The following is a 20276-nucleotide window of genomic DNA, read 5'->3' on the forward strand; positions in this document are numbered from 1 at the left end:
AATAGCCAACTTTCACTTGCATACAAAACCGACAAACAATGCTGTGTTTGTTGGTCCTATGTCTGTTTTGCTACATTATTAAATCATTTGAAATATTATTCTACACACTTATCTGCATTTTTATATTCTATCAAATTTAATTTCTAAAAGAGTAGTATCCTTGAATTTGAAATCTGACAGCAAAACCACCGAAATTTTTACTTGTCTATATTTTTCACTAGATGGAGCTTTTGTAGTATTCAAAGCAAAAAAAGGGGTTCAAATGCTGTGTAGTTTACTTTCAGGAATGTGGACATTTAACACCTTAGTAACACCAAGATTATAGACTAGTTATTGACAAACTGTTTCCAACCTTGTTATTTTGTATTTCACTTCACAGCTGTTTGTGCCTGCTTTGGGTATCAAGTACAACTTTGGTATGAAATGATTTAGGATTCACCCCTCGGCTAAACTTGTGTTGAGCATCAATGTGAAAAAAGTACAGTCAACATACTCTTTTCCATAGATGCTGCCTGGCCTGCTGAGTTCCTCCAGCATTTTGTGTGTGTTGCTCAGATTCCCAGCATCTGCAGATTTTCTCTTGTTTGTAAACTTGAGTTGATATTGGGTAATACTTTTATTACAAAATATATTGAAAAGAATATCAAATATTAGTCTCTCTCTCTCTCTCTCTCTCTTTCTCTCTCTCTCTCTCTCTCCATCAGCACAGGTCACATGTCAATGCTTTTGCAACATTTTACACTTTTAAGTTCCCAATTAGAGCATTTGACTGGAGGACGATAAAACTTATTCTCACAGCAATGCTGGCTTCATTCTATCCATCTCTCATTTGCAACTTAAAATTGACTTATTTTCCAAGTTCTGCCTAAGCATTTATAACCTGAAATATAAGCTCTGTCTGTCTCCCCATAGATAAGAATGTTTTCAGCATTTTGGGGTTTTATTTCAGATTTCCAGCATCTACGGTTTTGATTTTCAGATTCTTTGGAAGATCTGGAGGAGATACTCTTGGGCAGAGAGGGATAGTGACGTTGCTGCTGAGATTCCCAACTCAGCAATTAGCATAGTAAGTGCAAACCAACTGAAAATGGCCTAATGGAGCTGGGTTATTCATAATTCTTTCCTCGAACTCTTAAATGAGTAATCCCATATATGACAAGCATGCATAATAAGTTCTTAATATAATAAGCAACATTTATGGCAGATCTTGCTGGTTTAGTTGATAATTCAAATGTATTATTACTTATTACTTTAGCACTTATAAAACAAACAATGATTTCAACTGGGCAACTTGTGCAGGTTTCTCTTCAGACTCCAGATTGCACAATTTTGCATTTCATGTGAAAGTTGAAACAATACAATGGAAGGAGAATTTTATTGATTTATCCCTGATAAATAAATTTTTGTTACTTTTTTTAAACAAAGTTCAAAGTAAAATTTTTTACCAGAATACATACATGTCACCGCATAGAACCCTGAGATTCTTTTTCCCGTGGGCATACTCAGCAAATCTACAGAAGGGTAACTGTAAACAGGATCAATGAACAAGAAACTTTGCAAATGCAAAAATAAATAAATAGCAATAAATAACAAGAGCATGAAATATCAAGTTAAAGAGTCTTTAAAGTGAGGCCATCGATTGTGGGAACACCAGAAGTAGAATGAGTGTAGTTATCCCCTTTTGTTCAAGAGCCTGATAGCTGAGGGGTTGTAACCGATCTTGAACCTGATGGTGTGAATCCTGAGGTAGTTCAGCCTTCTGCCTGATGGCAGCAGCTAGAAAAGAGTGTGGCTTGGGTGGTGAGGGTCTTTGATGATGGATGCTGCTTTTCTACAGCAACATTGCATGTAGATGTACTCAATGGTTGGGAGGGCTTTACCCTTGATGTATTGGGCTGAATGCATTACCTTTTGTAGGATTTTCTGCTCAATGGCATTGGTGTTCCCATGCATGCAGCCAGTCAATAACTTTCCACCACACATCTATAGAAGTTTGTCAAGGTTTTTACAACATGCCAAATCTCCATAGTCTCCTAAAGAAGTAGAGGCGCTGTCGTACTTTCTTCACAATAATATTTATATGATGGGTCCAGGACAAGTCCTCTGAGATAGCGGCACCCAGGAATTTAAAATAACTGACCCTCTCCAACTCAGACCCTCTGGTTCCCCTCTCCTGAGGTACACAATCAGTCCTTGGTCTTGCTGACACTGAGTGAGAAGTTGTTGTTATTATATCACTCAGCCAAATTTTCAATCTCCCTCCTGTATGCTGATTCCACACCCCCTTTGACACAGCCCACAATGGTGGTGTCATCAGTAAACTCGTATATGGCATTGGAGCTGTACTTAGCCACACAGTCAGAGGTGTGAAACGAGTAGAGCAGGGGGCTAAGCACACATCCCTGTGGTGCTCCTGTGCTGATGGAGATCGTGGAGGAGATGTTTTTGCCAATCCAAACAGACTGGGGTGTATAAGTAAGGAAATCCAGGATCCAATTGCACATCGGGGTATTGAGGCCCAGGTCTCAGAGTTTACTGACTAGCTCTGAGGGGATGATGGTATTGAATGCTGAGCTGTAGTCGATAAAGAGCATCCTGATGTATGCATCTTTGCTGTCCAGATGTTCCAGGGTTGAGTAAAGAGCCAATGAGATGGCATCGGCTGTAGACCTGTAGCTTCGGTGGGCAAAAAGTCACCTCTCAGGCAGGAGCTGATGTGCTCCAACACCAGGCTCTCAAAACACTTCATCACTATGGATGCAAGTGCCACTGGGGGATGGTCACTTAGACAGGTTACCACACTCTTCTTGGTCACCGGTGTGACTGAAACCTGCTTGAAGCAGGTGGGTAGCACACATTGCTGGAGCGAGAAGTTAAAGATATCCGTGAACATCCCGGCCAGTTGGTCGGCACGGGTCCTCAGTACTCAGCCAGTACTCTGTCCGGATATACAGGGTGCCACTCAGTGGCGGCGCCAGAGATTTTTTCTTGCTGGTGCTACAGTGGGGCTGAATTATTCAGTGATGGTGCTGAGGGATGTACCCTCTGGTAATATGTATTTGCAAGGTCAGATGCGTGGCACTCAGAAGTCAGTTTCAAGCATTATGTGCCTACTATAAATGCCTCTTGATTCACAAGCAACAGCAATTGATAAATATAATATAGAAGTGAACTGTGACAGTGTCAACAGCATCAGAGTCAACCCGGGCTACACAGAGCATAAACAAACAAACCAACAGAGCATCCGACCCACAGCGCACAACGTCAATCACGCACCAATCCCGCAATCAGCATCAAATGCCTGCTTTTCAACTGGAAAACACAACACTAACCCACAATGTCCACTGCTATTCGCATTACGTAGACAGACAATGCCAAAAGATACACCGTTATTAAAGTCAAATAAGGCAAACAACAGATGCACTGCTTTACCAGGAGTTGGACAAATCGTACTCTGACCATGCAATACCTCAATTAATTCGACTACTGAATTTAAAACAAAAATCAACAGAATCACTGCTTGGAAGTCTAAGCAAAATCAGTAGGCTTAATAACAGAAAATGTAATAGTTTAGGATTTGCAGGAAACGTAAGGACTATGAGGTATCCACCACAAAGTAATAATAATAACAATCAGCATTAGCCTTGGCCCAAATTTTTAAAAAAACTCAACTGCACTCACCATTATTGTTTTCAGAGAAGCACAGTCCGTCTGTTGTTGTGATTGGTGGCGAAAGCATCAATGATTTTCTGGATGTCAAGTGCTTTGGTCCTCCGGCTGTTTATGGCCAACAGGGTCAAGTTGCTGTTCCAAGCATCGCCGCTGCCATTTCTTAGGTAGTTTTTGAGGCGTCTGAGGCAAGAGAAACTCCGTTGGCATGAGGCAGATGTCACAGGCAGAGTCAGTGATATGCAGATTAGTTTGTATAAATCTATAAATGCATCGCGGTAGGGTCTCATCGGAGCTAGAAATTGCACTGTGTCATTCAATGTCTGTCCTTGCTAGAGACTCAACCACAGCTCTCATATACTCACAATTTTCTTGGACAATCTTTGCAAGTTCTTTGTCAAGCATATTTCCCAATCTTGAACTGTCTTGTTTTCTCAATCTGAATTCAGCCCATGCCTCCATAGCAAACTTATGAGCTGCACTTACATGGTGGGTTTTGAAAGCTGTCGTAGCTTTCCACCAGTTGCGGTAACCGGTGACAGTGAAGGTAGACTCAGAATGGAACCCATGTCCTCCACACAGGAAATGCCTGCACGCGAAGCAGAACGTAGTATCATTTCGTGATCGAATATTCCAGCCAGTCAAACCAGCCACAAATAAAACTCCTTTGCTGATTGCCAAACTGTTGCAAGCAGCGAAGGGTACTTTTTCAATGCTGGCCGACAGGGTCCTTCCTCAGGCTGCTGGCTAACATCGCTAACAGTATTCCCACTAGCACTAAGAACAACTTCATCCACGTTCTCTTCCAAATCCTGCTCCATTTCTTGTTCCTCTATTTCGCCCTCACACTCCTTCGATGAACTGCAGTCGTCCTCATTCCCACTTACTTCTTTCTGCATGTCACTTTCAATTAAGACAGGCGCAGGCTGAGACACTACTGATACCTCTGGATGAGGTCGTTTTCTCACTAAAAATCGATCCATTTTTCACACCGGCTAAAATAATGCACGTGCCAGGCCCACGTTAGCTTGTAAAAGCACAATGTGCGCGTGTGGGGGGGGGGGCATCTGTTAGTGTTGCGAGACCACGGTTCTGTGCCTGGATGTATACTATCAACGCGTGAGTGAGAGTGAGTTACATCACCACCTTAAGTGATCTTAGATCAGCTTAACTGATCTGAGGACAGCAGCGGAGAGACATTGACAACGAACGAATAAGCAGAAGTGTAGAGTGGATCTGACAGAGTTTATAACTTTATTGCTGTGTGGGTATTATAGTAATTGGGGGCGCTGTTTCACTAGATCAACTGGAGAAACAAGCTGTATTCAAAACTAAACAGAGAAAGCAAAGCAATTGCAATTTGTATGTGAAATTTCAGTTAATTTCTTGGTTGTTCTACGCTGGTGCTATTGCAATTTCTGCTGGGGCTATAGCACCAGCTATCACCACCTTAGCGCCGCCCCTGGTGCCACTGTAGCGTAGCGGTTAGTGTAATGCTAATACAGCTTGGGGCATCGAAGCTGAGTTCAATTCTGATGTCCTCTGTAAGAAAATTTGTAAGTTCTTCCTGTGAGAGATAGGATTTCCTCTGGGTGCTCTGGTTTCCTCCCATTCTTAAAAAAAACATACTGGTTAAAAGGTTAATTGGTCATTGTAAATTGTCCTGTGATTAGGCCAGAGTTAATTAGGTGGGTTGCTGGGCAGTGTGGCTCACCAGGCTGGAAAGGCCTGTTCTGTGCTGAATCTCTAAATAAATAAAAAAGTAGATTGCTATCATTTCTTAGTAAGCAAAGGCTAAAAGTTAACATTTCTACAATTTAACAAGAAATCAAGAGTGATATACAGAGGTTTCTGACAGCTTGAGTAACATTTCATGCACACCAGAAATTCTGCAGATGCTGGAAATCCAGAGCAACACATACAAAATGCTGGAGGAACTCAGGTCAGGCAGCATCTATGGAAATGAATAAACAGTTGACGTTTCAGGCTGACACCCCTCATTCTGGACCAGAAGGGAAGGGGGAAGATGCCAGAATAAAATGTGGAGGGAGGGAAAGGAGACTATCTGGAAGGTGATAGGTGAAGCCAGGTGGAAAGGTAGAGGGCTGCAGAAGAAGGAATCTAATAGAGGAGAGTGGTCCATAGGAGAAAGGGCAGGAGGAGGGGACCCAGCGGGGAGTGATAGGTAGATGAGAAGAGGTAAAAGGCCAGAGTGGTGAATAGAGGAAGAGGGTAGGGGGAGGGAAATTTTATTTTAATGGAAGGAGAAATCAATATTCATGTCATCAGTTTGGAAGCTACCCAAATGGAATACATGATGTTGCTCCTCCACCCTGAGGGTGGGATCAACTTGACCCAAGAGGGGGCCGTGCACCGACATATCAGAAAGGGAATTGGGATCAGAATTAAAATGTTTGTCACTGGGTAGTTCCCCTTTTGGTAGATAGAGCGAAGATGCTTGATGAGCGGTCCCCCAATTTATCATGGGTCTCCTTAAATTCTTCTTTTATCCTTTTTAAAGGGATTTACCAGATTCTTTTTCATGACTGTAATGAGCGGTGTGGTATAGAATTAGTCATGATCAAAAAGACAGCATTGAGGAACTTCAACTATCAAGGAAACCCTTAGGACTGGAAGAGACTGAGATGACAGGGAAAACAAGGTTAAGAATTCTTGAACTGGAAGCCAGTGTAGATCGGCAAGCATAAGGCAAATGCAATTCAGTGCAAGATAGAACACAAGCAACAAAGTCTTGGATGACCTTGTCAATAGAGATTTACCAATTTGATTTAGTGGGAAGTGCATTGAAGTAGTAAATTCTGGGTGTATCAAAGGTGCAGATGAGAATCTTTTGCATCTAAAATAATGCACATGAAACAACAACTGAGAATGATTCTGAAGGTAAAGTAAGGAATGACAATAAGGTTATTTATCCTGGAGCTATAGAATAGTTTGGAAAATGTTCTAGGTTATTAATCAGTAGCAATAATGTGTTCTTGTGAGATAAGTTCACTTGCTTAGAGGTTCTGAAACATGCTGAATCTGTCAGCATGCAGTTGTTACTGAACCAGTGGTGTTTGCAATGGATTGGGCAAGTTCTTGGATGGATAACAGTTGGATATTCTCTATGGGTGTGTTCCCCAAGGGATTAAGATCTGTTCTATGTCCATATCTTTACTACAAAAATAACTTTATTTGAGAAATTTGCAGAAATGGACATAGATGACTTAGAGATGGCAAAGGGTTCAGGTCTCCGGGAGGGCATTGCAAGACGTAAGGTCACACGGCAAGCTTTGGTGACTGAGAAGAGGGAACGAGAAATCTCATCTTCTCAGTCTACTGCCTTCACCTGAAGCTACTGCAGCAGAAACAGCCAATGTTGGAGTGATGTATCTGAGGGAATGACCCCATCATCCCCACTGTGACTGACTATAATGGTACCACTAAATGTTGATCTGCTCCCTCACATTACTATTTACACCTGAAACCTCTTATAGAAACCAAATCTTGCTGAGGTCTGCCTGGTCTTCAATGGACAAAATATTCCACTTGGATCCTTCCTAGTCTGTATATTTCCCAACTGCAGTGTCTAGCATAATATAAACAAAATCACTTAGCCATGGCCCTATTCTTAATGAAGGGTAAGAAAACATTAAATGTAACAGCAAAAACTTGATTAGTATTTCGAAGCTCAATTTTATTGATCCAACTACGTTCCTTTATTTTGTAGATAAACCACTGAAATGGAGGCAGTAACAAACGGGTTAGAGAAGAATGGTCAATTACAGTAAGGTTCTTTGCTTTATGTTCTTTGTTTTATGTTCTGAGTAAAATGAAAACCAAAAAGTGTGGTATTATGCAATAATCTCAATCAAATCTACTTTTATGGAAAACTTTATAGCCATGAAAACACAGAGGGACAGGCAGTCTGTAGTGCTGAGATTGCCAGTTGTCTGCACCCTGGACCACGCTATCATTTCCACCATGGTCCTGTGCAGTCACCCGCTGACAGTCCATTTCGTAGCTCATATGCAGGGCCTTTCAAGCTCTTCCACCATAGCTCAGGCTGCATCTGGGGAAAGAGAAACCAAGTCAATGCTTCAGTTCAGGCTCCCTTCTTCAGAACTGGAAAGATGACAAGAATATATATTATTAAATTGCAGAAAAAGTGCTGTGAGGGATGGGCAAGGAAGACTCAGTACCTGTGTTTGGATGAGGCCAACATAGCCTTGAGGATAAATTGTATGGGTTCTCTAGTCAATTAGATTAATGGAAAGTTAACGGATGCTAACACTGACAACCGCCTCTGCTAACTCATCTAACTAGATGACCCAATAGAAATCATTTCCAATAGAGCAAAGGAAATATCTGTAAAAGCTAGTGTTATCGGTAGCTAAGTTTAGGAATCATTCACTGTGGCCGCCCTGACCTGCTGAGTGTTTCCAGCATCTTCTTGTTTTATTCCAGTATCTGTGTTCGTTTGGATTTTCTTACACTTTTCCCTGAGAAGGCAGGCCATCTACTTAATCACTTTTTGAAAAGTTAGTCCTACTGTTAGTACATTGTTTTAATAGTTTTACATGGGATTATCAGCTTTGATGTTATTATCAAAGCCTATAGTGTGGGAACTTCAATCTTCAGTTTCAAACAAAAGTATTATGAACTTGACCACTGTCGGAACATTGGGATTTGCTGCTTTGTTTGTCAATTTGTTCAAATTCAAAAAGGCTTCTGAAAATTGCATACCAAATCTATAGGAATATTTTTATGTCTTGAGCTGGTTCACATCAACCCAAAATTAATCAGAGGCAGCGACTTCCATTAGAAATATTGGTGAAATTATTATAATGTACTCGGTCAATCTCTTTAGCATGCTTTACCTTATATCACTGGAAAAGCTCAGGAAGATAGTCAGGATCTATTAAATAGATTTCTTTTAGAGCTGAAAATATCAAATTAAAGTATGAGTGCAGCACACATTATGTATTTTTTCATTTTTAATTTTATTAAAATGTGAAAGTATTTTTTATTGCTTTCACCACAATATCAGGGGATCCTCTTGTGAAGAAGAACTCCAGGAACTATTGCATCAAATCGATGTCATGGTGAACCGGAAAAAAATTGAATGGGAACAACAGTCGCAAAGTCTTGAGACTCAGCTTGAAATGCGTGAGCTAGAATTGGTCAATGTACGCACGTGCCTTGATTCAAAACAGCATGAGGTAAGGAAGCAAAGGCCGCAGGTATTTGGATATATTTACTGACCAAAGAACAGCCAGGTAGAAATGACACTTTTCATAAGAGATTCTGCAGATGCTAGATATCTGAAGTGACACACACAAAATTTTGGAGGAACTCAGCAGGGCAGGCAGCATCTACGGAAATGAATAAACAGTCGACGTTTCGGGCTGAGACCCTTCTTCAGGACTGGAAAGGAAGGGGGAAGAAGCCAGAATAAGAAAGCGGGGGAGGGGAGGGGAAGGAATACAAGCTAGAAGGTGGTAGATGAATCCGGGGGGGGGGGGCGGGGGTGAGTGAAGTAAGATGCTGGGAGATGATAGGTAGAAAAGGTAAAGGGCTAGAGACAAAGGAATTTGATAGTAGAGGAGAGTGGACCATGGAAGAAATGGATGGAGGCTATCATTTCCTACAAAGTGAAACCTAACATCATGAATAGCAGTGAAGCTTCACTCACAGATGAGCTCAAAGCCTTTTAGATTATGAGAATACTCAGTCCTCTTTAATTGTCATTTAGAAATGCATACATGCATTAAGAAATGATACAATGTTTCTCCGGAGTAATATCACAGAACACAAGACAGGCCAAAGACTAACACTGACAAAACCGCATAATTATAACATATAGTTACAGCAGTGCAAAGCAATACCATAATTTGATAAAGAACAGACCATAAGCACAGTAAAAAAAAGTTCTCAAAGTCCTGAGTCGATCGACTCCTGAGTCCCCGATAGCAGGTGGCAAAAGGGAGAAGCTACCTGCCATAAACCCCCAGGCACCGTCAACTTGCCGATACCTTGGAAGCAGCCGACCCAGCCGACCGAGTCCATTCGTCTGAAAACTCCGAGCAGCCGCTCCGATACAGCCTCCCGTGCGCCATCCTCTGCCGAGCGCCTTCGACCTCACCCTGGCTGCTGAAACACGCAAAGCTGAGGATTTCGAGGCTTTCAGCTCTGGAGATTCTGGTTACCACACAGTAACAGCGGTAGCAAAGCAGTCATTTCAGAAGTTTTCCAGATGTTCCATTGTGCTCTCACGTCTGTCTCCATCAAATCAGGATTGTGCACGGTCCCCTACTTGACAAATAACAGATATTCATCACCGAAGTGGTCGCGTGCGCTGTCGTCCCGCCGTCATCTTCTCCCCACTCCTGGGAGAGCTGCATGTTTTGAAGGGAAGAATAAAACTACATCTGGGTGAATCCCTGCAGCATCCGGTGACTCTGGTCTCTGTCTCAGTGGGGATCTTCAGAACATCTTTCACTAGGGTAAACCCTCACAACTCATCAGGACATGGTGTACCTGAAAACCTGTGCCAACCAACTGGTGGGATTGTTCAAGGACACGTTAAGTCTCTCCCTCCTGCCGTTGGATGTTCCCACCTGCTTCAAAAGTGTGACTTTCATACCGGTGCACAGGAAGAGCAGAGTGAGCTGCCTCAATGACTATCACTCGGTGACATTCACATCTACTGTGAGGAAGTGCTAGAATCAACTCCTACCTAGAATCAAGCAGCTGGACCTGCTGCAATTTACCTACCACCACAATAGGTCTACAGTGGATACCATCTCACTGGCTCTCTGCTCAGCCTGGGATCACCTGGACAGTGGTAATATCTACATCAGGCTGCTGTTTATTGACTACAGCTCAGCGTTCAACACAATCATACCCTCAGTTCTAATAACAAGCTCCAAAGCCTGTGCTTCTGTATCTCCCTCTTCAACTGGATCCTTGACTTCCTCACCAGGAGACCACAGTCTGTGCAAGTTGGAAATAACATCTCCTCCTGACTGACAGTCAACACTGGAGCACCTCAAGGATGGGTGCTTAGCCCACTGCTCTACTCTCTCTACACTGGTGTGGCCAGGTGCAGCTCAAATGCCATCTGTAAATTTGTTAACGATACAACTATTGTTGGCAGAATTTCAGATGGTGACCAGGCGTACAGGAGAAAGATAGATCAGCTGGTTGAGTGGTGTCACTATGACAATCTTGCACTCAATGGCAGACCAAAGAATTGATTGTGGACCTCAGGAAGGAAAACTCAAGGGAACTCACACCAGTCCTCATCAAGTGATCAGAAGTGGAAAGGGTGAGCAGTTTCAGGTTCCTGGGTGTCAACATCTGAGGAGATATCCTGGCCCCAACATATTGATGCAATTACAAAGCAGACATGACAGCAGCTAAATTTCATTAAATGTTTGAGGAGAAGTGGTACATCACCAAAGACACTCGCAATTTTCTTTAGATGTACCAAGGGGAATATTCTAACTGGTCACATCACCGTCTGGTATGCAGGGGCCACTGCACAGGATTGGACAAAACTGCAAACTCAACCAGCTCCACCATGGATGGCAGCATGCAGGACCCCTTCAAAAGACAATGCCTCAGTAAGGTGGCATCCATCATTCAGGACACCTGCAACCCAGGACATGCCCTCTTCTCATTGCTACCATCAATGAGAAGGTACCGGCACCTGAAGACACGCACCTAATGTTTCAAAAACAGCTTCTTCCCCTCCGCCACCAGATTTCTGAATGAACAATGAAGCCATGAACACTTCCTCAGCAACACACACAAAATGCTGGAGGAACTCAGCAGGTCAGGCAGCATCTATGGAAAAGAGTAAGCAGTCGACGTTTCGGGCCAAGAAACTTCATCAGGACTGGAGGGAAGAATGAGAAGTCAGAGTAAGCAAGTGGGGGGAAGGGAGTAAGAAATACAATGTAGTAGGTGATAGGTGAAACTGGGAGGGAGAGGGGTGAAGTAAAGAGCTGGGAAATCGATTGGTGAAAGAGATAAAGCGCTGGAGAAGGGAGAATCTGATAGAAGAGGACAGAAGGCCATGGAAGAGAGGGAAGGGGGAGACACCAGAGAGGGGCGATGGGCAGGGTGAGGGATAAAGTGAGAAAGGGAAATGGGAATGAGGAATGGTGAAGGAGGTGGTGGGGGGTGGGAGGGACAATTACTGGAAGTTCAAGAAATCGATGTTCATGCCATGAGGTTGGAGGTGACCCATACAGAATATAAGGTGTTGCTCCTTCAACCTGAGTGTGGCCCCATTGCAGCATACCTCAACTCTGTTTTATCCCCCGGATTCAGTCCCTTCCTACCTACATCTGTGACACTTCACAGGCTCTTGATCTTTTCAATGATTTTGAGTTCCTTGGCCCCGATCATCTCATTATCACCATTGATGTCCAGTCCCCATACACCTCCATCCCCCACCAGGAAGGCCTCAAAGCTCTCCATTCCTTTCTGGACAACAGGCCCAATCAGTTCCCACCACCACCACTCTCCTCCATTTGGTAGATCTGGTCCTCATTCTTAATAATTTCTCTTTCGGCTCCTCCCACTTCCTTCAAACAAAACGTGTAGCCATGGGCACTGACATGGGTCCCAGCTATGCTTGCCTTTTTGTCGGCTATGTGGAGCAGTCTATGTTCTAAGCTTACACAGTTATCATGCCCCAACTTCTCCTAAGCTACATCAATGACTGCATTGGCGCTGCTTCCTGCACCCATGCAGAGCTCAATGACTTTAGCTTTGACTCCAATTTCCACCCTGCCCTAAAATTTACCTGGTCCATTTCTGACACCTGCTCCTCTTTCTCGATCTCTATCTCTGGAGACAGCTTATCTACTGATGTCTATTATAAACCCACTGACTTTCACAGCTACCTGGACTATACCTCTTCCAACCCTGTTAATTGTAAAAATGCCATCCCCTTCTCTCAATTCCTCCATCTCCACTACATCTGCTCTCAGGATGAGGCTTTTCATTCCAGACTAAGGAGATGTCCTCCTTCTTTGAAGAAAGGGGCTTCCCTTCCTCCACCATCAATGCTGCCCTCAACCACATCTCTTCCTTTTCATGCGCGCCTGCCCTCACACAATCCTTCTGCCATCCCACCAGGAATAGGGTTTTGCTTGTCCTCACCTACCACCCCACTAGCCTCCACATCCAGCACATAATTCTCTGTAACTTCCGCAGTCTCCAATGTGATCCCACCATCAAGCACATCTTCCCCCCCCCCCCCACTCTGTGCTTTCCACAGGGAGTACTCCCTTAAGGACTTCCTTGTCCATTCATCCTTCCCCACTGATCTCCTCCTGGCACTTATCCTTGCAAATGGAACAAATGCTGTACCTCCTCCCTCACTACCATACACGACCCCAAACAGTCCTTCCAGGTGAGACAACACTTTACCTGTGAGTCCACTGGGGTCATCTACTGTATCTGGTGCTCCTGGTGTGGCACCCTGTATATTGGTGAGAGCCGACATAGATTAGGAGGCCACTTTGCCAAGTACCTACCAGAAAAAGCGGGATCTCCCAGTGGCCACCCATTTTAACTCCACTTCCCATTCCCATTCTGACATGTCAGTCCATGGCCTCCTCTACTGCCACAATGGGACCACACTCAAGTTGGAGGAGCAGCACCTTCTATTCCATCTGGGTAGCCTCCAACCTGATGGCATGAACATCGAGTTTGGACTTCTAGTAATTGCCCCTCTCCCACCCTCTCCTTCACCATTTCCCATTCCTGTTTCCCTCTCTCACCTTACCTGCCCATCACCTCCCTCTGGTGCTCCTCTCCCTCCCTTTTTTCCATGGTCTTCTACCCTCTCCTATCAGAATCCCCCTTCTCCAGCCCTTTATCTCTCTCACCAGTCAACTTCCCAGCTCTTTACTTCACCACTCCTCCCCCGCCCCCAGTTTCACCTACCACCTAGTACTCTTTCTCTCCTCCCTCCAACTTCTTACTCTGACTTCTCATCTTTTTTCTTCAGTCCTGATAAAGGGCCTCAGTCCGAAACGTCAATTGTTTACTCTGTTCCTTAAATGCTGCCTCGCCTGCTGGGTCCCTACTTTTTGCAGAGATAGCTCCCTCTGTGAATCCCTCGTCCATTTATTCCTCCCCACTAATCTCCCTCCTGGCATTTATCCCAGCAAGTGGAAGAAGTGCTACACCTGCCCATTCAACTCCTCCCTCATTTCCATTTAAGGCCCAAACTGTCCTTCCAGGTGGGTAACATTTCACCTGTGAATCTGTTTCGGTTGGCAACTGCATTCGGTGCTCCTGTTGCAGTCTCCTCTACACTTGTGAGACCCGAGAAGGTAGCGTTTTGTGTGTTGCTTGGACTTCCAGTATCTACAGATTTTCTCGTGCTTGTGATTGAACACTTCCTCAGTATTTTATTCCTCTCTTTTTACACTACTTAACTTTATATATCCGTATATACCGTGTGTGTGTGTGTGTGTGTGTGTGTGTGTGTGTGTGTGTGTGTCTGTGTTTTATATATTTATTTATTTATTATAAGTATTGCAATGTACTGCTGCCACAAAACACCAAATTTTCCTGTGATATTAAACCTGCTTCTGATTCTGAGGAGGTGCACCAGGGGGAGGTGATAGGTAAGTGAGGAGATGAGAAGAGGCAAGAATGGAGCCAGGGTAAGGAACTGAAGAAGAGAGAGGAGTGGAAAGCGGAAGGGGTAAAAACTACTGGAAGTTGGAGAAATTGACTTTCACGCCATCAGGTTGGAGGCCTCCCAGACAGAGTACGAGGTGTTGTTCATCCAACCTGAAAGTGGCCATGGACTGATATGTTGGAATAGGAATGAGGATTGGAATTGAAATAGTTGGCCACTGGGAATTCCTGCTTCTTTTGGATGAAGTGAAGACGCTCGACATGTAATGTACATCGGGTCTCACCAATATAGAGGAGGCTGCAACAGGAGCACCGAATGCAGTAGCCAACCAAAACAGATTCACAGGTGAAATGTTACCTCACCTGGAAGGACTGTTTGGGCCTTAAACAGAAGTGAGGGTGGAAGTGAATGGGCAGGTGTAGCACTTCTTCCTCTTGCAGGGATAAGTGCCAGGAGGGAGATTAGAGGGGAGGAATAAATGAACAAGGGATTCATGGAGGGAGCTATCCCTGCGAAAAGTAGAAAATGTGGGGGAGGTAAAGATGTGTTTGGTGGTGGAATCCTGTTGAAGATAACGGAAGTTATGGAGAATGATGTACTGGATGTGGAGGCTCATGGGGCGGTAGGTGAAAACAAGAGTAAATCTGTCCCTGTTAAGATGGCAGGAAGATGGGGTGAGAGCGGATATCAGGGAAATGGAGGAAATGCAAGTGAGGAGAAGTGAAACCCTGTTCTTTGAAGAAAGAGGGTATCTCTGATGTTCTGGAAAAGAAAGCCTCATCCTGGGAGCAGATGCAGTGAAGACAAAGGAACTGAGAAAAGGGAACGGCATTTTTACAGCAGATAGAGTGGGAAGAGCTATTGTCAAGATAACCATGGGAGTCAGTAGGTTTATAAAAGACACCGGTAGACAGTTTGTCTCCAGAGATGGAGATAGAAAGATCAAGAAAGGGGAGAGAAGTGTCAGAAATGGACCAAGTGAACTTAAGGGCAAGGTGGAAGCTGGAGGCAATGTTGATGAAATTTGCAAGCTCAGCATGGGTGCATGAGGCAGCACCAACGTAATCGTCAATATAGCACAGATAGAGTTGGGGAGCATTAACAGTGAAAAGGCAAGCACAGCTGAGGCCCATGGTTCCACCTTGAGTTTAGAGAAAGTGGGAGGGGCCAGAAGAGAACCTTTCATAATGCTGTCAAAAAAGAAAAGCAACAAATAATGTCACCAAGCTGCAGAAGACGATTCAAAGTGAAGTTGATTGTGAATGTGACTAACAAATTTACTGCAAGTCCAGGCAAGTTACTGGAAGAATGTAATACTTTATTTAGCAATTATAATGATGTTCCTTCAGCACACAGTTGGGTATGAGTGCAGCACACAGGAATGCTGAGATATGTACTTTACAAAGAAGAGAAAAGAACTTAATTTTGTCCATTTCAATGAGGAGGGATGAAGGAGGAAGTCTGGGGTTAGACAGTTATTGCAGGGAACAGTTAAAGTGAATAAATTTTCACAAGAATTAGCCAGCTCTGACTCAAGCAAGGGAAATTTTTGAATTTAATATTGCATCTTGAGAGCTACGAAGTGCTGAGATGGAAGCGGAGATGTTCTTTTACTTTCTCTCTCCACAGATGTTGCCTAATTTATAACTCTGCTTCCTCTCCACAGAATGCTACTGAATCTTTTAAGTTCAACAAGTGTATAGCAATTCATAGTTTAGCAAAAGGCTTTCTAGCCCCAGTTTATTAGCCAGTCAATAAGATTGCACCTGATTTTTACAACAGACACACATCTCAAAGTTATCCTTTTGTTATTGATTTCTTATGCTCTAAAATTGCTCTAATCCTATTCTGTGTGTGTGACTATATGGATCATCTTAGCATCCACAGCCCTCAGGAAAAATAAGTTAAAGATTCACATTTTTGAGTGAAAAATATCTTGACCATTTCAGTCTCATGCATTATTCCTTAATCAGAGAGTGATGCCTGGTTCTAGACACTTCAAGGCAGGTGAAACAATGCCACAACAACTATCCTGCAAGCACTTTAAGAAATGCTTCAATAAGGTTATGCTTCATTCTCAGAAAACATTGTCACATTCTATTCAATCCCTGTTCACTCTCCACCACTTTCATACCAGGAATTCATTGTGAAGCTTTGACGAATTCTATCGGAAGCCAAATACATTATTTCAACAGCACAGAAATATGCAGTTCTCCAGGTGTGATCACACTAATGCATTACGATATAAACACCGGTGCGCACTTCTAAAAGTCCATTTATCAAGCTATTCACATCAGGTGACTGAATCTTGTTTGCGGACTTATAGCTGAAGGATTCAGCATTATAGAAGTACTTGTATCAGGTTTTCAGAGCCTGTGTGGGGCCTACCAGGCATGCCATCTGTAATTTATGCAGATACTGTTAAATACTCTTTTCAGCAGAGTGGCTCTGTTTGCATGCACAATTTAAAGAAAATATATTATACAAGTTAAAGCCAGACGTTAATTAGACACCTTTGTGTATGTCAATAGTCCTTAATATAAAAATCACCCATTTTTTGATTCCTACTAAATTATGCTAATATTATCCCAAATACCTTGTTTAACCCTCTTTAAACAATCTCTGAGCATGGTTTCTTAAAATCCAAATATATTACATTCATTTATTCTCCTTTATTTAGTCTGCTTATTAAAGCTTCAAAAGAAATGTTGAATAAATTTGTCCGTCCGCTCAGTGTTGGACCCACAAAATCATATTATGACTATTTTCCCCCCACAGGTGTCCCTTTATCATGTCGTTAATAAATTCTAGAATATTCCTTGCTACAGTGAAGTGATCTATGGTGCTTTCTGCCTCTACAGAATCACTTTAATACTATATGACAGACCTTCGTGATGCACACTATTTAGAGTTTCAAATTACAACACGGTCTTCTCTGTCCAGAACACACTTGAGCCAAATGGGCGCTCACCGTTCCTGCAAGTACCCCATCGTACCCAAGGTCACAGTGCACCCCTTCTTCAGGGACAATAGGCACAGAAGGAACTCTGGAAGAGGGACAGGCATCAGCTTGGGCAGAGCCCTCGACTGCCCACTGCCTGGGCCTGTGAATGGCCAGCTTGGCCAGGCCCAGGAGATCTCCAGAGCAGTCCGCTCTCCTCTGCACTGGGCATAGATCAGGAGTGTGGCGCTGAAGAGCAGCCAGAACTTGAGGAGCAGCCCATCAGATATTCAAATAGAGGTTCCAACATCTCACACTCTATGTACACATGGTACTCTGACTCCTCCCAGCCCCTGAACACTGCCACACTAGGAGTCACTTGCCAAGACTTATTTCTTCAATCCCTCTTTGCGTCTTTGCACACTCCTTAATACCATAAGACATAGGAGCTGAATTAGGCTATTTGGCCCATTGATTTTGCTCCCCCATTCCACCATGGCCGATTTATCATCCATCTCAACCCCATTCTTCTGCCTTCTCCCCATAACCTTTGCTGCCCTGACTAATCAAGAAATATCAACTTCGGCTCTAAATATACCCAATGACTTGGCCTCCACTGCCATCTGTGGCAATGAATTTAACAGATTCACTACCCTCCGGCTAAAGAAATTCCTTCTCATTTCTCTTCTAAAGGGACTTCCTTGTACTCTGAGGCTGTGCCCTCTGGTCCCTCACTAGAGGAAAACTACCCTCCACATCCACTCTATCTAAGCCTTATTTTCTAATATACGAGCAGTTTCAATGACATCCCCCTTATTCTTCTAAATTCCAGCGAGTACGGGCCTAGAGCCATCAAATGCTCCTCACACATTAACCCTCTCCTTTCCTGGATCGTTTTGTCACCTCAAAGCACTCCCCTTCAGTATCACAGCAAGACACCATTCTGGCAGGAGTGCTGAAGGCTTACATTCTAGAACTTGCCATGCCCTTTGTACAATGCAGGTGCCTAGCCGACAATGTGGAAAATTGCCCAGTTATGTCCTGTCGGCAAAAAAGATACATCCAATCCGGCCAATTACCATCTCACTAGTCTACTATTGATCATCAGTGAAGTGAGGGAAGGGGTAATCAATAGATTTGATTAGATTAGATTCAACTTTATTGTCATTGTGCTGAGTACAGTTACAAAGCCAGTGAAATGCAGTTAGCATCGAACCAGAAATGCAAAGAATAGTGTTATTTACAAAATAACTGCAAATAAAAAGTAAGTGCTGAGTACAATATGGGTGCAGTACTGCTTAGCGCTGTGATGTGAGGTTCAGCAGGGTCACAGCCTCAGGGAAGAAAATCTTCCTGTGCCTGCTGGTGCGGGAGCAGAGGCTCCTGTAGCGCCTACCGGATGGGAGGAGAGTAAAAAGTCTATGGTTAGGGTGAGGTGCATCCTTGATAATGCTTTTTGCTCTGCCCAGGCAGCATTTATGGCAGATGTTCTCAATGGTGGGCAATTGGGTGCCGATAATCCGCTGGGCAGTTTTCACCACAGGCTGGAGTGCTTTGCGGTCCGATACGGGACAGTTGCTACTAAGTGCTACTAAGTGGCATTTGCTTAGCAACAACTTCCTCGCAGAAGCTCAATTTGGTTCCATCAAAATCAATAAGCTCCTGACCTCATTACAATCCAATTTCAAACATGGATAAAAAAAAACTAAACTCCAGCAGTGAGGTGAAAGCGACTGCCCTTGACACCAAGACGACGTTTGATTGAGCAATAGCATCAAAGAACCCTAACCAAGCAGGAGAATCATGGGAGAAGCCCTCCACCAGTTGGAATCATACCTGGCAAAAAGCAAGATGGTTGCCGTGTTTGGGAGTCAATCACGTCAGCCACAGGACATCTCTTCAGGAGTTCCTCAGCCCAATCACCTTCGGTTGCTTTGTCAATGACTTTCCTTCAGTCGTAAGTTCAGGAATAAGAATACTCACTGATGATTGCACAATGTTCAATGCCATTCGTGATTCTCAGATGAAGAAGCAGTCCACATCCAAAAGCGGCAAGCTCTTGATGATATCCAGGCGGGATATGCATGACAAATATTTGCCAGGAAATGACAATATCCAACAAGAGAAAATCCAGCTATAACCTCTAATATTCAATTACCACTAAACTCCTCACTATCAATAATATCCTGGGGGGGGGGCGGTAGCTATTTAGATAATGTGTGATAAAAGTAGTTCAGAGATTAGGAATACTGCAGTAAGTAACTCACCTCCTAAATTACCATCTACAATGCTCAAGTCGGAAGTGTGATGAAATACTTCTACTTGCTTGGATGAGTACAGCATCAACAGCACTCAAGGAGCTTCACACCATACAGGACACAGTAGCCAGACTGACAGGTACACCATCCACAATCGTCTGCTCAGTTCACCACTAATATATAGCTGCCTCAGCTCGCAGCATCTATAGAATGCTCTGCAGCAACTCACCAAGACTTCTTAATCAGCACCTGCCTCTATCAGCCGGAAGACAAAGATAGCAAAAGCATGGGCGTTCATCACTTGGAAGTTTTCCTCCAAGCCACACGCCATCCTGACTGACACAAACTTGCTTTTGCTGGCCACTTTATTAGGAACACCGATACTTCTGCTCATTAATCCAAGTATCTAATCAGCCAATCACGTGGCAGCAAGTCAATGCAGACATGGTCGAGAGGTTTAGTTGTTCAATCAGAATGGGGAAGAAATGTGATCTCTGACTATGGAATGATTGTTAGTGCCAGACAGGGTAGCTCGAGTATCTCAGAAACTGCTGATCTCCTGGGGTTTTCATGCACAACAGTCTCTAGAGTTTACTGAGAATGATGTGAAAAACAAAAAAAAACATCCAGTTGGTTCAGTGGATAAAAGCAGCTTGTTAATGAGAGAGGTCAGAGGAGAATATCTAGAGCTGAGAGGAAGATGAATGTAACTCAGATAACCATGTGTTACAATGGT

The 20276-nt window shown here is 43.6% G+C and overlaps 1 protein-coding gene across 1 annotated transcript in view; it reads left to right on the top strand.

Moving 5' to 3' along the window:
• Positions 1 to 7412: 7412 nt before the first annotated feature.
• Positions 7413 to 20276, top strand: part of LOC140200761 (deuterosome assembly protein 1-like) — a 99473-nt gene continuing 86609 nt past the window's right edge. The window contains exons 1-2 of the mRNA XM_072264361.1: positions 7413 to 7456; positions 8720 to 8891. Coding sequence (XP_072120462.1) covers positions 7413 to 7456; positions 8720 to 8891 — 216 coding nt within the window. The remainder of the gene's footprint in view (positions 7457 to 8719; positions 8892 to 20276) is intronic.

This window comes from Mobula birostris, chromosome 7 (assembly GCF_030028105.1).
Source record: "Mobula birostris isolate sMobBir1 chromosome 7, sMobBir1.hap1, whole genome shotgun sequence".
Taxonomy (NCBI): domain Eukaryota; kingdom Metazoa; phylum Chordata; class Chondrichthyes; order Myliobatiformes; family Myliobatidae; genus Mobula; species Mobula birostris.